The sequence below is a fragment of the Cajanus cajan genome, chromosome 9, assembly GCF_000230855.2.
Source record: "Cajanus cajan strain Asha chromosome 9, NIPB_CcT2T_4, whole genome shotgun sequence".
Taxonomy (NCBI): Eukaryota; Viridiplantae; Streptophyta; class Magnoliopsida; order Fabales; family Fabaceae; genus Cajanus; species Cajanus cajan.
Window position 1 is genome coordinate 3,561,800 of NC_138525.1, and position 23,116 is coordinate 3,584,915.

General features: G+C 33.5%; 1 protein-coding gene across 1 annotated transcript; it reads left to right on the forward strand.

The window, feature by feature from the left end:
* Nucleotides 1-698: 698 nt before the first annotated feature.
* On the forward strand, nucleotides 699-20,840 carry LOC109816228 (protein CHROMATIN REMODELING 5). The gene is made up of 31 exons (XM_020381151.3): nucleotides 699-1,115; nucleotides 2,022-2,889; nucleotides 3,028-3,086; nucleotides 3,276-3,716; nucleotides 5,332-5,556; nucleotides 5,743-5,826; nucleotides 6,458-6,517; nucleotides 6,606-6,709; nucleotides 6,979-7,030; nucleotides 8,308-8,371; nucleotides 9,471-9,564; nucleotides 9,643-9,730; nucleotides 9,815-9,949; nucleotides 11,316-11,507; nucleotides 11,600-11,667; nucleotides 12,180-12,273; nucleotides 12,379-12,503; nucleotides 12,601-12,664; nucleotides 13,179-13,391; nucleotides 13,963-14,205; nucleotides 14,280-14,390; nucleotides 14,837-14,926; nucleotides 15,149-15,331; nucleotides 15,491-15,571; nucleotides 15,707-15,943; nucleotides 16,980-17,135; nucleotides 17,232-17,409; nucleotides 17,493-17,674; nucleotides 19,031-19,375; nucleotides 19,453-19,546; nucleotides 19,707-20,840. Exons 2-31 carry the CDS (start codon nucleotides 2,151-2,153, stop codon nucleotides 20,177-20,179), a joined length of 5,274 nt encoding a protein of 1,757 aa, XP_020236740.1. The 5' UTR covers nucleotides 699-1,115; nucleotides 2,022-2,150; the 3' UTR covers nucleotides 20,180-20,840.
* Nucleotides 20,841-23,116: the final 2,276 nt, after the last annotated feature.

Consider the following 23,116-nt stretch of genomic DNA (forward strand, 5'->3'; position numbering starts at 1 on the left):
ACTCCAAACTACTATCTCTAAAGCCTCACTCTAAAATATGAAGAAATGAGTTTATTAAACTAAATTATTAACATAAATCATATATACTATCTTCCTTAAAGGCCAACTGAATCCCTAATAAGAGATTCTTATAACTCAAATAACTCAACTTATATATAGTATTATAGAAAAATTAAATATAAAGACTATTATGTTTATTTTAAACTATAGGTACTAAAAAGTAAAACAAGTAAATCTATAAGAATTAAAAAAATATGTTAATCTTAAGTTTATATATTTATTTATTTATTTATTATTTAAAATTTAATTTGATAAAAAATATTTATTTTATAAATTGTAGATTTTTTCTATTTATCACTAAAGAATATTTTTCATTAACATGAGATTAAAATTTTGATAAGTATGGAATAAATAGTTATGTCCTTTCTACTCGAGTTTTTATATGTTTGTAAAATAAAATGCATAAGATAAAGTGTGTTATGAAGAAAATAAAAAGATTCATAGAGTGCTGATTTACCTCAACCGTTCCATTCAATCACCACGCAACGTCATGGCCATGTGGACCTATCTCTTTGGTCACACACAAGCGAATGTCATGAGGTTCCGGAAATAAAAATAAAAAATAATAAAATAAAAGAGTGCAAATAAAAACCCTTCACCAAATGAAAAAAACAAAAAAATATTTCCTCACATTATTAATATATCCTTTTCTCCGTGTGTCTCTCTTGAAGGAAAAAAAAAGGGCAAACAAAAAGACTCTCTCTCCCCCTTTCATCTGCGCATCATCGTCGTTTAATCCCAATCGCTTCGTCGTTTTACTCTCTTAATCGGAAGTTACCACCCGCCGCCGACGCCACACGCGACGAATCTCTCCGCCGCCGCGTCATCATTCGAATCTCGCTCCACCGCGATTCCTCCAACCGATTCTCGCGTCCTTTCTTTTTTCTCTCTTTCTCTGTTCTTCTGATATTCGCAGCCGGCGATTCTGTTCCCGGCGAGTCCTTGTCGGAAGAGGAGTGCGCACGATTATTAACCTGCGCACCGTCGCTCGTACGCGGTTCCTTCCGTTTGAACCAAATTGCCGGAACTCTGTTCCGTTCTCCGCGGCTGGAAAGGTGAGAGTCGCTTGCTCTTGCATCATCGTCGCATGGATTCGCTCATTGAGTAGTGTTTCGGTTTCGGAATTAGGGTTCCGATTTCGGATTTAGGTCGGTTTTTTGTATGCGAGGTCGCGTCCTCCGAGCCTTAAGGGTTTTAGTGACGAGCTTCGTCGAGTTTGCTTCTCGATCCGTTGCTTCCTCCCTTTCGATTCGGTTTCAAGTTGCTCTTCGGAGATTAACTTGTTTTTGATTCAGTATTGATGATTTTGTGCACTGCACGGTGTTGAAATTCGATTTTGGCGAGATACGAGTCTTAACGGAATTCAGTTTTGACCGTTAAACTTGACACTTATTTCAAGCAGTGCTTACACTCCTTGATCAATGTGGTTTGTTCATGAACTTAGTATAATGCATATAGGATTGTTTTTAACCTAGAATTTGTAGCTAAAATCGAATTTGCCTTAGCTGGTAACAAGTTCCACTTGAATTCAACCTGAAGCATGGTTTTCTTATTTCATTTCAACTTGCCCATTACTTGGTTGCTAGAAAATATGTGGAACTATATAGCAAGCGAATTTCAACTCACTTATTAATCAGTGGTTTGTAAAGGAATTGCAACTATATGGAGTCACTGATGGTTGAACTTGAACCCGTTAATTTGACTGCTTAGTGCTAAGCATGGTTGGTGGTTTTGCAAGTATGTATCTGTAAAAGTATTGCGGATGATGTAAATTGGTTCTATGCTTTTCCTGTATATCCTTTTTAACTTGCTGGATGGTTGCAATACGGGTTTTCTATATTGTTTTTTTAATTTAACTTGCATTCTTCTGTAGTATATTTACACTATCATTGTGTGATCAGTGACTTGAGCTGAGCGTCGATCAGGATCCAGCTAACCATATATCACTCACTGCTGTTCAGGTTTTGTGGAGACAGAAGATAATTGAAGCAGGAAGTGATATTTGCCACCTTTTTTGTTATTATGATTAATCACATCTACAGTGAGGAGATTGAAGTAAAGATAATTGTAAGCTAGTCATATGTTACAGGATGGCTTTCTTTAGGAACTATTCAAATGATACAGTCTCACATGGTGTCATGGAAGATAAAAGCCAAGAACAGAATGCTAATAGAGTTCATAGATCAGTAGGTAATGCATGTACTGATGCAACTTCTAGTGAGAAAGAATTTGATATGAACATGGAGGCACAGTATGAGAGTGAAGGTGAACCGGATGGTTCCAGTAGACTGCAAACTGAGACAACAGTCGATGATGGAGATGCTGTAAAAGAGTCAAACCTGCAGACTGGTGGAGGGTGGGGTTCAACATTCTGGAAGGACTGTGGGCAAATGGGCACTCAAAATGGTTCTGAATCTGGGCAGGAATCAAAAAGTGGATCAGATTATAGAAATGCAGATGGATCTGAAGATAATTCATTGGATGGAAGAGCGGGAAGATTAGACTCAGATGATGATGATGGACAAAAGGAGGCAGTAAAAGGTCCCAGAAGTCATGCTGATGTTCCTGCTGAAGAGATGTTGTCTGATGAGTATTATGAGCAGGATGGAGAAGAGCAAAGTGACTCATTGCATTATGGTGGAATCAAAAAGCCCACTGGATCAAATTCATGGCCTCAAAGAATGTCGACTACGGTGAATAGAACTTTGCATAGGAATTTGAGGTTTTCAGATGATGCTGAAGATAATGATGGTGAAGATGATGATGATGACGATGATGGTGATAATGATGGTGACGATGCTGATTATGATGAAGAAGATGAAGCAGATGGTATGTTAAGCATTGTTTAAATAAATATTGTTTCTTACATATGGAATGCTTCTTTTAATTTGGCTAGTATATCACCCTTGTTACCTAGTTCTGGTTAGTGTTGAACTCCTGTGATATTTTTAATATAATATCTTGCAGAAGATGATCCTGATGATGCAGACTTTGAGCCTGCCGCAAGTGGTCATGCTGGAAACAAGGTTGTTTAATTGTTGTTATTGTAGCTGTTGAATTCTATTTCATTTATAGCAACGGTCTTTTATCTAGTAAGGGGTTGTATCTGTTCATTAGAGGTCAAATTTTGCTTTACTGTTAGTTTTTGAGGTTTAATATGTTTTGGTCTTTTGGTGGATTTTTCTAATTATCAAAGGGTGTAACTGTTGTTACAGGATAAGGATTGGGAAGGTGAAGGCTCGGATGAAGATGATGATAGTGATGAAAATATAGCTGTCTCAGATGATGATGATGAATCTTTCTATGCTAAAAGACCTAAAGGAAGGCAGCGTGGTAAGGTTGGACAAAACATAAAACCTACCAGAGATCGCAAAGTGTATGCTGCATCTGGTCGACAAAGAAGAGTCAAATCATCTTTTGAGGAGAATGAGTCAACAACGGAGGATTCTGACAGTGATAGTGATGAGGATTTCAAAAGTACAAAAAAGCGGAGTGTTCATGTCCGCAAGAATAATGGCCGATCTTCTGCATCCACAGGTTTATCTACGCGCAATAGTGAGGTTCGCACTTCTAGTAGGTCAGTTAGGAAGGTATCATATGTTGAAAGTGAAGAAAGTGAAGAAGCTGATGAAGGGAAAAAGAAAAAGTCCCAAAAGGTATAGCCTTCATTATATGCATATGAGCATGGTTTCTACCTCCTATCTCTTTGGGTGTATGTACTTTGGTGTAAATGTGTTGGGGTTTGTTTATCTACTAAAGTTCTGTAAATGTTAAAAGTTGATTCTCACATATGTAAGACTGGAATCATGTCACTTTGGATAACATGGGTTTTTGTTTTCTCTTGCATAGCAAATGACTACTGATTAGGCATTTTTTCTTCTTATTTTGTGACAAAAAACCATGCTTGTATATTATGAGGAATTTATTTGTTTATTTAACAAGGATAAGTTTTACATATATTTGATGACAAATATTTATTAGAGAGGAGAGAGAAGACACAACTCCATTGGAATGACCATTGGTAGATCTGAGTAGACTACAGAGGATCCAAAAACATAATCCTACATGAAATTAAGTTGCGGATTAGAGAGACACCCCCAAAGTTGCAAGTGTACCGCTCCCACCAAATACATGAATGGGTTGCATAAACTGTGCAGTGCCCAGAAAATTTCACCTACTTTTACCATTGCCTTTTTAAACCTAACCAGCTAAAAACTGTTCCAAATTAGGATACATCTATGACTACAAAAAAGTTGCCCCAGTAATTTTTGTATTTGTATCCAGTATCTTCTGCCCACTCACTTGGCCCATCTAAGGATGTGCGTTTACTCTATTATTGGGGGTGAGTGAATGTGGGATTGCATGATTTAGACTTCAGATTAATGTTTTGTTGGCAGTGGAAGGTCTGCTTGAGTGCACTTGAAATTTGAAAATAGTGTATTATCTATTTCTGTTTCAGTTTAATGTCATAGGAACAAAAATTAGAAAATGGAATTACATTGTGATGAAATGTTGATTATTGAGTTATCTACTATTTTGGTGTTTCATTTAATTTTCATTACTTTTAGATGAATGGCTATATTTAGTATGAAATATTGTTTACAAGAGTAGATAGGATCACTGAATCTATAGTGTTTTACTACTGAGCATCGGGACAATCTACTAAAAATTGGCATACAGAAGATTGAGAATTTTTAAGGATATCAGAAGTCATGTCTCTTATCCTGTGTGTATTGTCTTTGAGTGAGAGATCAGAGAATGAATACTGCTTGAAGAAAGTTTATGAACTTGAATGTTTTGTTTTAAGAGAGTGGTATGCGGACACTTACTTGGTGGAAGGCCATTAGCTAATGTTTGTAATATGTGCCAGCTATTTTATTCTTTATTTTTGGTGTGGTGGTGATGAGATCTTGGTCATGACTGAGGTTTGTTGATTGCTTGACAGAGCTTATGTTAATGAGGCAAGAGGGTAATTTCAGTAGCATTGGTTTTGATGTTTGAGATCTGGAAGGATAATAGAATTGTTAGTGTACTGAGTGGATGTATGGCATCTTTTTTATAGGCATCTTTAATCTAGTTTATTATATCTTGTCAAAAGAATCTGTGCACTCTAATTTAGCAATGATGATTTTGTAAGCTATTAATTTTGTTATCCATATGGGAAAGGCTTGCTGGTGGGAGTATGAGATGTTACTATAATACACCTCCTATTTGCTTTATGTATACTATAAATTTATCTCTACTGATGTGATTATTTTAAGCATTGTTCAGGAAGAAGTTGAGGAGGATGATGGTGACTCCATTGAGAAAGTGCTTTGGCATCAGCCAAAGGGTATGGCTGAAGATGCTCAAAGGAATAATAGATCAACAGAGCCTGTATTAATGAGTCACTTGTTTGATTTGGAATTTGATTGGAATGAGATGGAATTTTTGATAAAATGGAAAGGGCAGTCTCATTTGCACTGTCAGTGGAAGTCTTTTGCTGAGCTGCAAAATGTATGATATTTTTTCTCATTGTTTATTATGAATCAGAGTCGTGCTGTTACTATTGTTTTTCTGTCTGTTGTTTTTTATTTTTATTATAATCGGCCTTCTTTTATTGGTTGGTTATCTTAATCTCTTACATTTTGGTTTTTTTTTTTTGGCTGAAATGTAATACATTCTGTCTATGTGAGATTGCAGCTCAGTGGTTTTAAGAAGGTTTTGAATTATACAAAGAAAATAATGGATGACATCAGGTACAGGAGGACAATCTCAAGAGAGGAGGTAATTATTTGAGTTCAGCCAATTGATTTAGATGCTCTGCTTCATTTAATAGGTCTGGAGGAGATAGTTTATCACTTTGTTCCACTTGTTAGAAGTTTGGTTTATAAAAAGCAAATTGCCTAACCTACTTTGGTTTTTATGATACCATTGCTTTCATGTTATCCATTGGAATTTTGGTTATAAGTAGCAAATTGTTTAACCTGGCTTTGGTTTTTATAATGCCATTATTTGTCTCTTATCAGTTTTAGTTTAATCACTTTAAGAGAAAGCTGTAATTAATACGTCTACACATTGTGCGGGTGGCCCACTGGTTGGTCATCCTCACCTTCTGTGGCATTTCCTTCCTCTTCATTGATTTTTTTACTTTTTATTTATTTATTTATTTATCTTTCTTCACCTATTACTTTCAGCCAAGTCATGAAAGAAAACCATGATATTTTTCTCTTGTTGAATATTATACATATTCTTTCTTCTTTGTAACTTTACAACCATTATTCCCTGATAAGGTGGTTGTGCATCACTCTTGTACTATGGTAATTTACATTTAAATAGGAGTTATTTTTTCACAATATCTTGATATTATTTCTGTTTTTTTTAAAATCATTTCTTATTTGGTTTTTCCTGTATGCAGATTGAGGTAAATGATGTTAGTAAGGAGATGGATTTGGATATTATCAAACAGAACAGTCAGGTTTGCTTTCCTGAATTCCAGAGTTTTCATTACTTTGGTCCTGGTGACTCTGATGTATTGCTAATTTGATTGTTGTTTGCATTTTCAGGTTGAAAGAATAATTTCAGATAGGATCAGCAAAGATAATTCTGACAATGTTATTCCAGAATACTTGGTTAAGTGGCAAGGACTATCTTATGCTGAAGCTACTTGGTACACTACCTTAAAAATTTAGTAGTGATATGTGTGTATATATATATATATATATATATATTATTTATTTATTTTTTTTCCTTTTCATTTTCTGTGCATCAAGTATCTTCATGTTAGAAAGGTGGATGGGTTGATCTCTATGCACCATCACACACGGTGTTTTAAACTTTTAGGTCCTTATTTAGCAAGTACAATGTTACTTTTCACTGTTATTAAACATTTATTCTGTTTTATTGATACTTTGTAAATTGTCACTCTTAATGTATTAGGGAAAAGGACATTGATATTGCTTTTGCACAACATGCTATTGACGAGTATAAGGTAAGTCTCTTTCACTCTATTCTCATTATAATATTGGTTTTGAGAAGTTCATTATTCCGCTGGATTGGATACTATAGTCTTTCTTCTTATGGGTGTTATCATTCAACTATCTGGCTTGTATCTGAGCTTGTGCAAATTAAGATGGCATGGATAAAGGAGGGAGGTTTGTTGTTAAATGTAGGAAGCACAATTATGTTTCTGAATGTGGGTACAACTGTGTGAGTACATTACAGCGTGCATATGAGCTCATGATTGATTTAAAAAAAAATAAGGAAATTATATGGCAGGGATACAACTAACTGAATAATCAGATGCTCTTAGAGTCATATCCTATGACTGAAGATTGAGTTTCATGTAGTTTTTCATGCGTTGGATTTCAGATATGATTGTTTGCTTTTCTATTTTTTTTGTTTGTTTAGTCTTTACCTTTACTGTGCTGAGTTAAACTGTATCTTAGCCTTGCTGTGTGCAAAATAATAAACTTCAGAAATACATTAAAGATTCACAGGACATATTCTTGACAACAATGCAACTAGATGCAACATTTGTATGTCAGATACTATCTGCTTGAGTGTCCATGCTTCCTTTTATTGAACACTTAATTGGCACATCCTTTGAACTGATAAACAGTACTGGAGTATACTTTTACTCTTTCCTTTTCTAAATATACAGAAGTAGTATAGCTTTTGTATATTTCTGTTTCTTGTTATTTTTGGTAACTTTTCTGTTTTAACTAATATGTAGTTATATTTTCCTGAAGCTTCTGTTAAAAGCAATCTCTGTAGCTAACAGCTTCTGTTAGAAGCTGTTGTTACAGCCCTTAGTGCTATGGCAGGTAGTTTGCTTAAAACATAGGATACAGTAGTGAAACTTTGAAATTATATCTGATTAATTGGGATTTGGATCAGTACAGATGTTCCCTTGATTGAAACTTTCCTTTTTTCCTTCTTTGCCTTGTTATTACAGGATCTTTATGTTCTCTTATGTTGGACTTTCCTTGTTCCTGGCCAATGTTTTTTCTCTCCTGTATTTCTGCCTTCAATTGAAATAAACTTCTGGTGGTGTGAATGCTTTGGTGAGAGTAGTGTTAGGAATGGCTACCTCCTAGGTGGTCTTGGGAGTTTCACATCTGAACCCACTAGGACTAGGCTTGGTTGTTGTATTTTTGTTCATTAGTGGCGTGCAGTGCTGTCACATAAGTGAGATTTATATTTGATAATTTGAACATTATCTCTTTATCATTCAGTGAACTTTTTTGTGCTGTCATATTTGTACAGGCTCGTGAGGCTGCTATGTCAGTTCAAGGAAAGACGGTAGATTCTCAGCGTAAGAAGAGCAAAGGTTGGTAGTTTCCCAAGCTTGTGTATAGACAGTGTTCTTTTGTTTTTAAACCATGAACATTTCCACAGATTCTATGTATGTACTTGACATGGTTACTGGTGTGGTAAATTTATGTTATTGTCATTTATCTACGGTGTATTTCCTAAGTTCTTTCTGTTAAATTACAAAACAAAAGGCCTTCAATGGTTGGTGCACATTTACCAATTGTGTTGTATAAATCCACTACAATTTTGCTCACATCATGAGGGATTTTGTAGTTTTGATTTACGTAATTCTTTTTCAAATTAGGGTTGTTATAGATTTTTAGTAGCATGTCATATCTATTAAACATAGGAGAAGTGTGAGGCAATTTTTTTTTTAAATATGAATTTCATATTTCTTTGGAAAACCATTACATTGTAGGTGCACCTTTTTCCGAGTTTTATATTTTGAAATCTTGTAGGAGAATTTGTCATCCATCGCCTTTGTCTGTTCTCTTTTATTTTGTAATAAAATTGCTTTATCAAGGAAAATTTATATTGTATACTCTTCTACTTGGTTATGTACATAATTTTGAATTTGCAAAACCATAACTTTTAATTGATTACATTAAGATAAACTGTGTAGTTGAGAAAACCTTATAAATATAGATCCAGGTTTTTTTTTATTGATTCATGTGCTACCAATTTATTCTACATATTCTTAGGATGTAATTTTAACATTGTATTGGGTTTTCTTAGAGTATATTTTTTTTCTTCTTATTTTTTCTGATTCTCTGACAAAACTCATGTAACTAGTTTTTGTTATAAAAAAAATCAGATTATGAACAGTTAATTTTGACCTGTCCATTCTATGATTGCACTTTAATAGAATTGAATGAAAAGTTTATCAGTTTTTAAGCATAAATTTGAGAAAGTTGATTAATCTGGGAGGGTGGGATGAGAATTATTTGATAATTTTCTATTATTTGTACTTCCTGCCTTCTGAAGCCTATTTTCTTTTACTAGTTTGGGTTGTCTTTAATACCATATAAAGAACATCACGCGGTTCATCATTTCATGTACAGAATATGATATTTCCTATGTAAATTCTGATTTTAATTTGTGGTTGTGATTTTTAGTAAGTTTGCGGAAGCTTGAGGAACAACCTGAATGGTTGAAGGGAGGAAAGCTTCGTGATTATCAACTTGAGGGTCTTAATTTTCTTGTTAACAGGTATGCATGCTTGTATTAATTTGTCAAGGTATGTTTTATTTTTTTGGTGTTCTAAACTTTGCGTATTGCATTTTGCAGTTGGAGGAATGATACAAATGTCATTTTAGCAGATGAAATGGGCCTTGGAAAAACTGTTCAGTCAGTATCAATGCTTGGTTTTTTACAGGTATAGTATTAATTCTCTATTCTCTATTTGGTTATGATTGCTCTTCTGATGTAATAAAGGCATGCATTTTTGTTCCTTGCACAGAATGCCCAGCAAATCCATGGACCTTTCCTTGTAGTTGTTCCTTTGTCCACTTTATCAAACTGGGCCAAAGAATTCAGGAAGTGGCTTCCTGATATGAATATTATCATATATGTTGGTACTCGTGCAAGTCGGGAGGTGAGACATTTCTGAGTTTTTGGTTCATGTGCAAATGAAATTATAAAAGCTGTCAGATATCTAACATATTTCAGCAACTTTTATTTGTACTAAACTACAAATATGTGAGTGAAGTTATAAAATCAGTCTTATATGCACAGTATATTTTAGCAGCTTGTGTTTTATTAGATTGCAGATATATGGTGAATGAGATAAGTGCAGGATAACATGTATTATTAGACAATAAAAAATTGGTGTACAAATGAATTTGAAAACGTGGAGGGGTAAGTTTAGCATGGGCTTATACCATAGAAAACTCTTACTGAATTGTACTGGTTCTATGTTTTCGACTTGTTTTGTCTTTTTAGTCATTTTATTATGGTAGAGGTCCCAGAGGATGTGGGCAATATTGATTTGGAATAATGGATTTTATTTCACCCCTTGTCTTCATCTTTGTTATTGTGATCATTATGAGTTTCCATTAAGTGAGGTCATGACTTTGTATTTCTTTGTTTTTCATTCGTGTACCTATTAACTCACCTTTGCTCATGATGGTGCTAAACGATCTTCACTCTTTTTGGATCGAGAAGTTTTTGTTAGCCTTTTTTAATATTTCAACAAGCTCAGTTTTTAGGTGTATGCTTAAGGTTAATTTTGATCAGTAAAATGGTATTTTTTAATTCTTGTTTGGCACATTTTATTCTGTGACTTGCATGTATAAAATAACTTGTTTTGTTGCACAAATTTTTGATAAATAGGGATCTTTTAATCTAGTCTTGAGCAATGACTTGGGTGTGAATTTTCTAAATCTGTCAAAGTTTTGAATTGCTGTTTTAATGCTTAATTATATGTGTGAGACACTATGCATCCATCTTTTAGGACCATTTTTAAATCTCAAGTTTAATCATCATCATACACTGATTTATCTGTGGAAAACAGGGTAGAGCTATATTTATGATTTATGAAAATCTTCCAAGGTTCAGTTTTTTCTTCCTAGCATTTAATCACCTTTATATTTTATTTGATGTGTTTGTCTAAACTACTTTTTAAGAAAAAAAAATTTCCACTTTTTTGAAGAAGCAACTTCTATTTGTAATTATAAACAAACTGGCTCACTGTCATTGATGTTAACTTGTCTTTGTTATGCTTGGTTATTTCTTGCTACCGGAAAAGAAGTTTAAGGCGTGCTCAGCCAAGCGTATGTGGATGTGATTTTGATACTTTTCTTTCAATTAAAATTATCTGTTTCAACAATCCTAGACTTCAACAGTTCTCCATGTTAAGCTACCTTGCTAAAAGCTTAACTTGTAACTTGTTATCTGTTTTATAATTGCAAGCTTTTTATTGTATTTATTTCTTTTACATATGATTTTATGCCTTGTGGCAGGTTTGTCAACAATATGAATTTTATAATGATAAAAGGCCTGGAAAGCCAATAAAATTCAATGCACTGTTGACTACATATGAAGTAGTTTTGAAGGATAAGGCTGTTCTCTCCAAGATCAAATGGACTTATCTGATGGTGGATGAAGCTCATAGGCTAAAAAATAGTGAGGCACAGTTGTATACAACACTTTCTGTATGTAACATTTCTCTCGATTTATTTTTGTGCAATTATTTATAATACCGAGTTTAATTATTTTATGGTATGTTTTTGTCCTAATCTTTTAGGAATTTAGCACCAAGAACAAGTTGCTTATCACTGGTACTCCTCTGCAGAACAGTGTGGAAGAGCTATGGTATCATTCCTTTCGTATTGCACTTGTCAAAATAGAAGCTTACATCTTTTGTGGATATGTTAGATGTTAGATAAGTGTTGATAATTGTTATTACACAAGATTCTAATTGTCTATTGGTGAAGGTGCACAAAAAAATGCATATAATGATATAATTAACTGCTTGATGCATGGCCTAGTAAATTAGAGTTATTTGTATATCATTTATGTTTACATTAACCATTTAAAGCCAGCTTACAACATGACATTCCTCCAGTCCTATGCCAGAAGGGGTGCTTCTTTTCCTGTTATTTCCCTGTTTATTACTGTATAAATAGTATGTATATTTATGCATGCTCACAAATGCATAGTTTGTTTTTTGAGAGGCTTCCTTGGTTGATGGTTTCTTATTATATGTTCGCTATGTTGATTTCTATTTAGGTTTTGTGTATGTTGTCTGTTATTTTGTTCTCTTTGATTTTCCTGGTTTGTTTGACAATTCTCGTCCCTTCTCTCTTCCCTGTTTTGTTTTCTAGGGCTTTGCTTCATTTCCTTGATCCTGACAAGTTCAGAAGCAAGGATGAATTTGTTCAAAACTATAAGAATCTGAGTTCTTTTAACGAGAATGAGGTATAAGTTGTAGTCAATGCCCTGTACTTTTCCCCCATACTTGATTTTGTGTGGACTAAACTTTGCCCCATTGTAACTTGATTTGGATAAATTATTTTATGTTAGCTCGCAAATCTTCATATGGAATTGAGACCTCACATACTTCGAAGAGTTATCAAAGATGTGGAGAAATCATTACCACCCAAAATTGAGCGTATCCTAAGGGTTGAAATGTCTCCTCTTCAGAAACAGTAAGGGCAATTTTAAGTTGTTTTTTTTTTCTTTTGGAAAAGTGCTATTCTCATTTGTTCACTTTCTCAATTCCTGTTGATGTATTCCTCTGTGTAGGTATTATAAGTGGATTTTAGAACGTAATTTTCACAATTTGAACAAAGGAGTTCGCGGGAATCAGGTTACAACTCCATCCCGTTTTGTAACAATCATTTGTTCATTACTTACATGGGTCATATGTGCTTTCTTCATGATGATGATTAGTTAAATAGTAAATACCAATACTTGTCCTTTAATGTATATTCATTATTTTTTTGCACGTGTCTTGCTTATATTGTATACTTTTTCTTATAATGCCAGTACTTGGCTTTGATGCATGGTTTCTTTCCACCAAGTAAACTTCATTGACTGTGAACAATAGGAAGCTAGAGTTTGTGTGATTTATTGGTGTTATTGAAGGGTTTCTTATTTTTATTTAAGTGAAAAAATAAATTATAAGGTAGATTTACATGCATGTTTTTTTAATTATTAAATTTTTGTAATATTCAATTAGAGGGAGGAGCAATTAACAGGAAACGTTGCATCTATTTATTATTGATACTGTCAAAAATTTGGAGAAGTTGGATTTCATAATGTATTTTTCTATACATTTTCTCTTAAAAGATCTTCACCAATCTCTTTCTGCTAAATTTCAGGTTTCTCTTCTAAATATTGTGGTGGAATTGAAGAAGTGCTGCAACCATCCCTTTTTGTTTGAAAGCGCTGACCATGGCTATGGCGGGGACTTGGGAAGTAGTGACAACAGTAAACTAGAGAGGATTGTCTTTAGCAGTGGCAAGCTTGTCATACTTGATAAGCTGCTTGTTAGATTGCACGAAACCAAGCATCGTGTTCTGATTTTCTCTCAGGTTTGTTGTTTAAAATTAAAACTGTTTTACTGGAATCATATCTTGATAATTATTTAATTGGAAGCTTTTACCTCAACAATGTTTCACCATACTTTTTGTTGAGTAGTTTAGTTTCTTGTTTTGACTCAATGTTGCACATGTTTCTATTCCAGGTTAACTTTGTTCTTTAAACTATCAATTCAGTTGTAATAAATGCAAAATGTTTGCTGGTCTTTCTAAAGTCTACTTTTAGTTCATTTGATCAACATGGCTCTTTAAATGAAGAATCTATAAATTGTAACTGAAAAACATTAACTTGACCAGGATAAACCTACTGATTGCTGATGAACAAAGATGATTGCTGGTCTTTCTTAAGTCTTAAATCTTGCAGTATTATTTAGGATTTGCTTCTTGTACAAAGTTCATGAACAGGTGGATGTGAAGATCATTAATAGCTTCTACGTCTAACTATTGATGTTGCCTGTCTAAGCATCTTAGTCTGTTTTAATTTTTGAAAAAAAATACTTTACTATGTTGTAAGAGTTAGTTTATGATGAATTGATGACATTAACTTATCAAAGGTTAAATGCAGATGGTTAGGATGTTGGATATACTGGGAGAGTATATGTCACTACGAGGGTTTCAATTTCAGAGACTTGATGGAAGTACAAAAGCTGAGCTGCGGCAGCAGGCAATGGATCATTTCAATGCACCTGGTAGTGATGACTTTTGCTTCCTTCTTTCAACGCGAGCAGGAGGTCTTGGTATCAACCTTGCTACAGCAGACACTGTCATAATATTTGATTCTGATTGGAATCCTCAAAATGACCTGCAGGTATTCAGTGAATATAATTTTATTATTAATCAACAAAATATGTAGTACTTACTGTTACTTGTATGTCTTTTTAGGCAATGAGTAGAGCTCATAGAATTGGGCAACAAGAAGTTGTTAACATATATAGATTTGTGACAAGCAAAAGTGTTGAGGAAGATATTCTGGAACGTGCTAAGAAGAAGATGGTATGTTAAAAATACTGGGTATTCAGTGGCTGTTTTTGCTTCATTTCTTCCACTCCAAATTTGCTATCCTATATTTTTATGTGTATGTTTAATATATATGGGTCCTGTTTGAATAAACTTCTACATAAAAACTTGTAAGAGAGAAAATAAGAAAGTAAAATGAATAGTTTTTTGCAGAACTGCATAAGCTAAAATCAACTTATGCACCAAACTTTTATAAAAGCTCTTATGTATCTTTTTCTAAAAGCTGAGGTTCACAAGTTGATTTTAGCTCATAGAGAAGCTTAATACTTTTTATATTTATATTATCTTCAATTCTTCTACAAGTGTCTTTTAGAATAAATTATCCAAAAGGGGTCATATTTTTCTGAAAAATATTCAGTTGCTTATCTACATGCCTTGAAGTCAATAATTTTATGTCATTTTCATGTGAATGTGTTTGATAGGTGCTGGACCACTTGGTTATTCAAAAACTAAATGCAGAGGGTAGACTGGAGAAGAAAGAGGCCAAAAAAGGAGGAAGTTATTTTGATAAAGTAAGGACATTCGTGTAACCTGTATATACTCATTAGCTTGCTTTCATCATAATATATGATGTCTTTGTAGAGACTAAAAAAAACTACTAAGGTGATATTGTATTCTATTTATATTTTATGGACTGTGCTGAATTGTTTTAGTTTACACAGATTTTACTTTTAAATTTTTTTATTATTTACTAATGCTATTATATTATCAATCTTTTGCTTCTGAAATGGCAGAATGAGCTTTCTGCAATCTTACGATTTGGAGCAGAGGAGCTATTTAAGGAAGAAAGAAATGATGAAGAAAGCAAGAAACGACTCTTAAGTATGGATATAGATGAGATTCTTGAAAGAGCAGAGAAGGTTGAAGAGAAGGAAGCTGGTGCAGAAGAAGGACATGAGTTATTAAGTGCGTTTAAGGCAAGTTATGCAGACAATACTGTGAATTTTGTTGTTTCTTTTTCAAAATTATGAATGTGTTTCGATAATGTCATTTTTATTTCTGGCGTTGGGGAAAAGAAATATTTGGATATGACGAGGAATTGCTAATTGGTTTCTTTTTTATATTTTAAAATGCAGGTTGCAAATTTTTGCAATGATGAAGATGATGGAAGTTTCTGGAGCCGTTGGATAAAGCCTGATGCTGTATTCCAAGCAGAGGTTTGATCCTGTTCTTTATAAATATATTCTTTAGAAATCTCTAGCATTTTTGAGTTTCTAATAATTATGTGTATGCAATGTTTCTTTAATGCTTAAAATGTCTTTATTTTGCCTTATCTTTTTTGGTTCTTGTAGGAAGCTCTTGCTCCTCGATCTGCTAGAAATATTAAAAGCTATGCAGAGGTTGATCCATCTGAAAGAAGTAATAAAAGAAAAAAGAAGGAGCCTGAACCACCTGAACGAGTTCAGAAACGGCGGAAAGCAGAGTATTCTGCTCCTGCAGTACCAATGATTGAGGGGGCATCTGTCCAAGTGAGAAGTTGGTCATATGGGAATTTATCAAAAAGAGATGCACTCCGTTTTTCTCGTTCAGTAAGATTCTATTACTTCTGACAAATTTTAGCGTTATCTATCTGTAAACAAAACTATTGCTTTTGTTATCTTTCCCCATTTTAGAGACCTTCTAACTTTCTAAGCGCTCATATCTTTATCCCAAACATTCAAATGCACTCTGTTTTTCTTGTTCAGTAAGATTCTATTACTTCTGACAAATTTTAGCGGTATCTATCTGTAAACAAAACTATTGCTTTTTTTATCTTTTCCCATTTTAGAGACCTTCTAAGCGCTCATATCTTTATCCCAAACATTGTCGTGCTCTTTCCCCTCTTCCATTATGAAAAAACAGCTTCCTAGGTTCTGTAAGTTCTGCATTTGAATTTTAGAAGTTTGTATTGCAAGTATTATGCCTGAGATAGGACCAAAAAGTTGTAGTTGAGCAGAATAAAACTGAATATTCAAATCATCATATTCTACTTAGCTTGTAAGATGGAAATGAGCTTAAATTTTGACTTATGTATAAATGGGTTATTGAAGCTATGAACTAAGATGGATTGTGGTGGCACTGAATTTCAAAAGTTAGAGTTTGTTAAGTTACTACTTTACAATTTAATATAAAATTATAAATTGTTTTCAAGATTTGTATAAAACTCATGGACGTGTGCTTTCATGAGAGTCTCTGGCTAAGCTTGACTATCAATTAAATCAAGTTCAACACAGAGTTCATGGTGCTCCTTTTTATGGTCGCATTTACTTGTTCTTTAATTTCTGTTTAAGTAGGGTGTGTTTTCACCTTGTCAGCGTCTATGATCTCTCCCTTGCTCCTTTTGTTGAAAGAGTTAATTATTGTACTTCACTGTAGGTCGTTGGTTATGTTGATATTACATTTACATCTCTTTAGAATTCATGAATTTGTTTTTTTTTTTTATTGTTCTTTTTCCTTTTCTATTGTTCTTTTGGCTTTTCCAGTATTATTCCTTATCAGCTTTTGTTTTCTGTTTCTTTTTGTGTCATATATATGCTTCATTTTATTTTTTTTTCCTGTTTTGTTCGTCTGCGATTAACTTGCCAGGTTATGAAATATGGGAATGAGAGCCAAATTGACTTAATTGCTGCTGAGGTTGGTGGAGGTGTTGGGGCAGCTCCACCTGGTGCACAGATTGAACTTTTCAATGCTCTAATTGATGGTTGTACAGAAGCTGTGGAACTTGGAAATCTAGATATAAAGGTTTCTATAATGATAATTTCCCTTGAATATAGGTTGAAATGGTTATTTTATTCTTATTCTCTTAAAAACTAACATAACATGTAATATTGCATTCAGGGGCCTTTGCTGGATTTTTTTGGTGTCCCTGTGAAGGCAAATGATCTACTTACCCGTGTTCAGCAACTTCAACTTCTGGCAAAGCGCATTGGTCGATATGAAGATCCTATTGCACAATTTCGTGTTCTGTCATATCTCAAACCATCAAATTGGTCCAAAGGTTGTGGATGGAATCAAAGTAGGTCTATTCTCTTATATATTTGTGCTGTATATTCTTCTGGCTAATTGCTGCTTTGCTAATTCTATTTCACTTGTTTACAGTTGATGATGCTAGATTGCTTCTTGGGATACATTACCATGGGTTTGGTAATTGGGAAAATATTAGATTAGATGAAAGACTTGGCCTTTTGAAAAAAATTGCACCCGTAGAACTTCAACACCATGAAACTTTCTTGCCACGTGCTCCAAATTTGAAGGACCGTGCTAATGCACTTTTGGAGCAAGTATGTAATTGAATTTTAATTTCAGCATCAATTCCTTTGCTTCTTCAGTATTTTGAATTTCAATTTACAATTCTGCTAAGGGATCGTTAATTCCTTTTTTTATTTATATTTTTTTTAATGATTCTAATGCATTTACAATTTTACATGCTTCCTTCTTCTAGACTTCATTAATTACCCTTCACAACATTGTTTGGTATTTAATGTTTCACATGTATTATATCCCCAATCATTGTGGTATGTATGTACTGGAAAGAAGAGAATAAAAGGAGAAGCTACACATGTCAGCAGGGAGGTTACAATGTGAATTGAGGGTAATATACATGTTATTAGTCTGACAGAATAGCAAGTTGACAAAAAGTCGTGGGAGGAGAAGGATTTTGTTGAATGTTGAGTAAATGAATATTGAATGTGTGTAATCTCAGACTGATATCAGTTTCAAAATCCGGAATATTATACAAATACTTGTAATGTAAAGAGTAGATATTTCTAGCCGTGTTTTTCTATCATCTTAGCTATATGATTTACACGCATGATTGTTTATTTTTGTTTGATCTTCTAAATCAAGTCTTGTTGTATTTTAAATCCTTACTAATCACCAAGAGTAATGATGCATGTACAACAAAATTATGTAATAACTTGTACATCACTTTTTGTTTATTGCTTTCTATCATTTTGGTTATTACATTTATTAATGATGGAGAGAGATAGACACAAGGTGTGCTATTGTACAATTTTATTGTACATGTATAATTAATCACCGAGGGGGTATAACTCAATTGGTTGAACAGTGTATGATTTCTTGTAATCCTTTGCTACTGAGTTCAATTTCTAAAAATAATGTTAAAATAAAATTCCGTGCTAATCTCTTTGATTGCTTTGATTTTTGTTTGACTTGGAGTCTATTTAAATACAAACTTACAAGAGTCTTTTAGAGTTTCTCTACTAAAAATAAAGAGCTTTTTTCTGTAGAAATGTTCCGAATAGTTTTTCTAAGCTTTATCCAAACAAAAACTTACATTCATTGTGTTAATTTCTGTGACAATGTTCCAGGATGTATCTTTTACCAATTTATTGCCTATTGGTTTTATTTTTAGTCTACCAAATGGAATGCAAATGTTGGCATTTTTAAATTTTGATTGTGTATTCCACTAATTAAAGATGATTTGAAGTAATGCCCCAATTGTTTTCACGTGCACGTTAAAATCCCCCTCCCTCCAATTTATGATCAGCCTCCAATTTATGATCAGCTTCCTACTAAGCTTTTTTAGTTCTTCCTGTGACCATTTGTTGTGTTAGATGCTATATTCTTTATTGCTTGTCACTTACCATGATGTCTTCAATTTTATTGTTTTATAGGAACTTGCGGTTCTTGGTGTGAAAAATGCCAATAGCAGAGTTGGACGGAAGCCTACCAAGAAAGAGAGAGAAAATATGATTAACATCTCACTGCGTGGGCAGGAGAAAAAGAAAAAATCGGGCTCTGTTAATGTCCAAATGAGAAAAGATAGATTTCAGAAACCCCAGAAGGTTGAATCTATAGTAAAGGAAGAGGGTGAAATGTCTGACAATGAGGAAGTATATGAGCAATTCAAGGAGGTAAAATGGATGGAATGGTGCCAAGATATGATGGTTGAAGAAATGAAAACTTTGAAACGTCTTCACAGGTTGCAGCAAACTAGTGCCAATCTTCCAAAGGAAAAGGTACTCCTTTTGGCTTCTTTGCTTGTAATATGGCTGTTTTCAAATTTGTTACACTATTTACTTTCCCTCTTGTTTAGGTGCTTTTGAAAATACGCAACTATTTACAACTTCTTGGGCGAAGGATAGATCAAATTGTGTTGGACCATGAAGAGGAACCCTATAAGCAAGATAGTAAGTTTTCATTGCTCTTGGAAAGGTTTCTGCGTTGTTCATGTGTATGGAATCCTTTTTTGGTTTTTGGTCTCTTATTTCCTATCAAGAGGATAGGTTAATGGTTTTTAGTATTCTCTACTACATGCTTAATTTTTTTTATTTTTTTTTTTACGTGCAGGAATGACTGTGCGACTGTGGAAATATGTCTCCACTTTTTCCCATCTTTCAGGGGAGAGGCTTCATCAAATATATTCCAAACTTAGACAGGAGCAAGAAGAGGCGGGGATTGGCCCTTCTCACGCCAATGGGTCTGTTTCATTTAGCAGAAATGGAAACCCATTCCGTCGCCATATGGAGAGGCAAAGAGGATTAAAGAATATGACTACATATCAAATGCCAGAACAAGTTAATAATAGTGGGAAATCTGAGGCATGGAAACGACGAAGAAGAGCAGAAAGTGATAGTCATTTCCAGGGTCAGCCGCCACCTCAAAGGAGCATGAGCAATGGAATCCGGATTACTGATCCTAACTCACTCGGGATCCTAGGTGCTGGACCATCGGACAAACGCTTTGCTAGTGAGAAACCTTATAGGACACAACCTGGTGGGTTTCCTCCACGACAAGGCTTTTCTTCAGGAGGTATAAAGTAGCCAGCCAGCTTGGTGGGATTAGAGTGGCTGATTACAAGAGTGTTGGCGACCGGCTTTCACTCTGCATTTATACAGCTTCAGCTATTGTACATTCTGTGGAATTTTTTTCTTCCATCCATGGGAATAAGATCTTGCGGATCCCTTTTTGCTGTCTTGTGACGGATATGAAAAATATCCCTACACTGGGATTCACTTCCATGAAAAAGATGGCTGAAGCCGAAAAGATCTAATGCAAGAAAGAAAATTAGTCTTGCCAATTGTTTCTTTTTCCCTTTTGATTTCTACCCCTTCTTTGAAGATGACCAAGCAAAGTGACATGGCGAAAATCTTGAAAAGCGAAGAGTTATACTTAGGAAAGTGTACATTGTCGATTCTGCAATTTTATTGGATTTTACTGCTCACTCCATAAAGTATGTTAGCTGGTGTAGACAAAATGTATTTGATTTTGGTGGTAATTATAGCTATAATTTCCAAGATTTTGTAGCTCTTTCAAGTGAGGTTTCATTAGTGAATAGTGAATGAAAAGTGATTTCTCGGCTTTCTGCCCAAATTTTCTTTCATTTGGTTATAGTTTGTAGCACTTTACTTTATATTTTGAATTTAAACATTAATCATTTACAATCATAACTAGTAATATAGTTGATTCTTGGATCTTGATTTATTTTTGTACAACCATCTCAGGAAATTGAGATTCTAATGATTCATGCATGCCTTTTGTTCGGCCCCGCTAGCTTGGAGTTATTGAAGCTGTAAATAGTTGGACACGTATTCTTTTTTAAGTTATTTAAATATACTGTTGGATAGATCTTAGATAATCTTGTTTTTTGAACAGTGTAACTTATTTTAGGATAGTAATTATATTTTCTAACAACTCAAGGTAATTGTAATAAAATTAAATTATTGTTTCTTAATTTTTTTTAAGCCATGCTTCTATATGAATGTTATTATGCCATCACTAATGCCCGTATATCTCCATTTTCCCCTTATTTTTCTGGAAAATGCAATTGATGGTTACCTCCTTCCCATACCCAAATTTTCTGACTCGATTCTTATATCTACTATCAGGGCGAGGTCTTTATTTTACCTTTTTTAAGCACAGTTGTTCAATACTTAAATAATGGAGCATCAACATGTACTTGTAAAAGCTCCTTTCAAAAAAGTAAGTTCTTAAAAATTGTGGGGCTATATACATTTATAACGAGAGAAAAAAAATACAACGTAAGGATGTGAAGTTATTTGTGAGATCTATTTAGTGAAACTATTGCAGTTCCTCAATTAGAGATGTGAGTTGTTAAAATTATAAAAAGTAAATATGAGTGAGTGAAGTGTAACCATGAGATCCATTTAGGAATTCAAAAAAAAAAAATGGGGTGTTGGGATGTAGATGATCTTAAGGCTCCTTACGGATTAGATTTTGTTTTTAAGATTTTCAATTTTTTTTAAATAGAAACTAGTTTTAGTTTCTCGATTTATCTTTTCTGGTTTCTAATTTTAAAAACTTCATTTTATATTTTTCTTTAAAAAAACCACTTACAAGATGTAAGATTTTCACAAAGTTGTGAAGAGAGAACATGAAGGGTGGGTTTAACAAAATAGAAAATAATAAATGTATATATCTTTGGTCAAGCCTAGATCAAATCACAATTGAATTAGGCTAAAAAAGACTAGTTTAATTTATGCTTGAAATATAAAACTCAATTTACATGTGAGTTTAAGTCAAGTTGGTTGTGGGCTTGACATAGGTAATGGGTGATAGTGAGTTGAACAAAAAACTCGGTTCATTTTGGACTTCTAAAATGAGATCCAAACTTAAATTGTGCAGCCTTTTGTAGGATAGGCAAAAATTATGTCGAGCAAAAACTCTGGACTTCTAAAATAAGGCCTAAATCATATGAAAGTCTAGTTTGTATGGATGGGTAAACACTAATAAGGTTAAAAAGATCTCGAATTTTTTCATGTTCAAATTTTAAAATTCAAGTTAATATTTCACAAGCAAGTTTAGGTTAGGTCAATAATTGCTATAATGAGTTGGTTAAACAAATTTATTTCGGCTTCTTCAAATCCAATTTGTATGCACTTTTTGCATGTTAAAAATAAATTGGCACACAATAAATTAGGATAAAAAGACCTAAATTAAAATATTTTTCACAATTTAAAGTCTAAATCCTTTATTTCATGAGTGAGATTGAGTTGGATTGGTCATGAACTTAATGTAAGTTATAAGTTATAATAGGCTGGACAAAACAAAAATTATATTTAATTTGAACTTCTAGAATAAGGTTTGAACTCAATAAAAATTTAGTTTGTACAAATTTTTTTGATCTAAAAAAAAAATTAGGGTAGGATCAAATCGGTCTAAAAATATTCAAATATAATATATGTCTATAATTTTAAATTATATGTCCTACCTTTGTTTTTGGACAATATTGACATATTTGCCACATCAAATTTTGTTACCAATAATAAAATACCTAATAAGATGCATAGAATAGTAGAGAAAATTATTGAAAAGAAGAATACAATTTCTAAAAATTTAAGAATATATATGTATATATTGTTTTGTCTCTAAAATTTACATAAAAATGATTCTGAAATTTATTTAAAAACCATTTTCACATCATTTTATCTAGGCAAATTTTGTTTACAATTTTAAGTTTGAATTAAAAACCTTTTAAAACAAACCTAATACATACTAACAAAGCAAATAATTTAGTCTTGGTTTAAGGAGCATTTTGAAATTGTTTCATATTTCGTTGCCGACATTGGGCTATGATGGGTCACGTTATAGGCCCACATGTATGTACGACCAACGCAATTCCATCCATATCCTCGCAGAAGAAATCCTCAGCAACCACTCAAAACGAAACACGTGTCCATAGGATGTAAAATGTTGAGCCCACGTTACATTTGGCTACCGTAGAATCATCCCATAATGCT

Excerpts from the sequence above, each read along its gene's own strand:
- LOC109816228 (XM_020381151.3), top strand. The coding sequence starts at position 2,151 with ATGGCTTTCTTTAGGAACTATTCAAATGATACAGTCTCACATGGTGTC. Across the intron at positions 7,031-8,307 it reads ATGCTATTGACGAGTATAAG|GCTCGTGAGGCTGCTATGTC; the intron begins GTAAGTCTCTTT and ends ATATTTGTACAG. Across the intron at positions 19,376-19,452 it reads CCAATCTTCCAAAGGAAAAG|GTGCTTTTGAAAATACGCAA; the intron begins GTACTCCTTTTG and ends CCTCTTGTTTAG.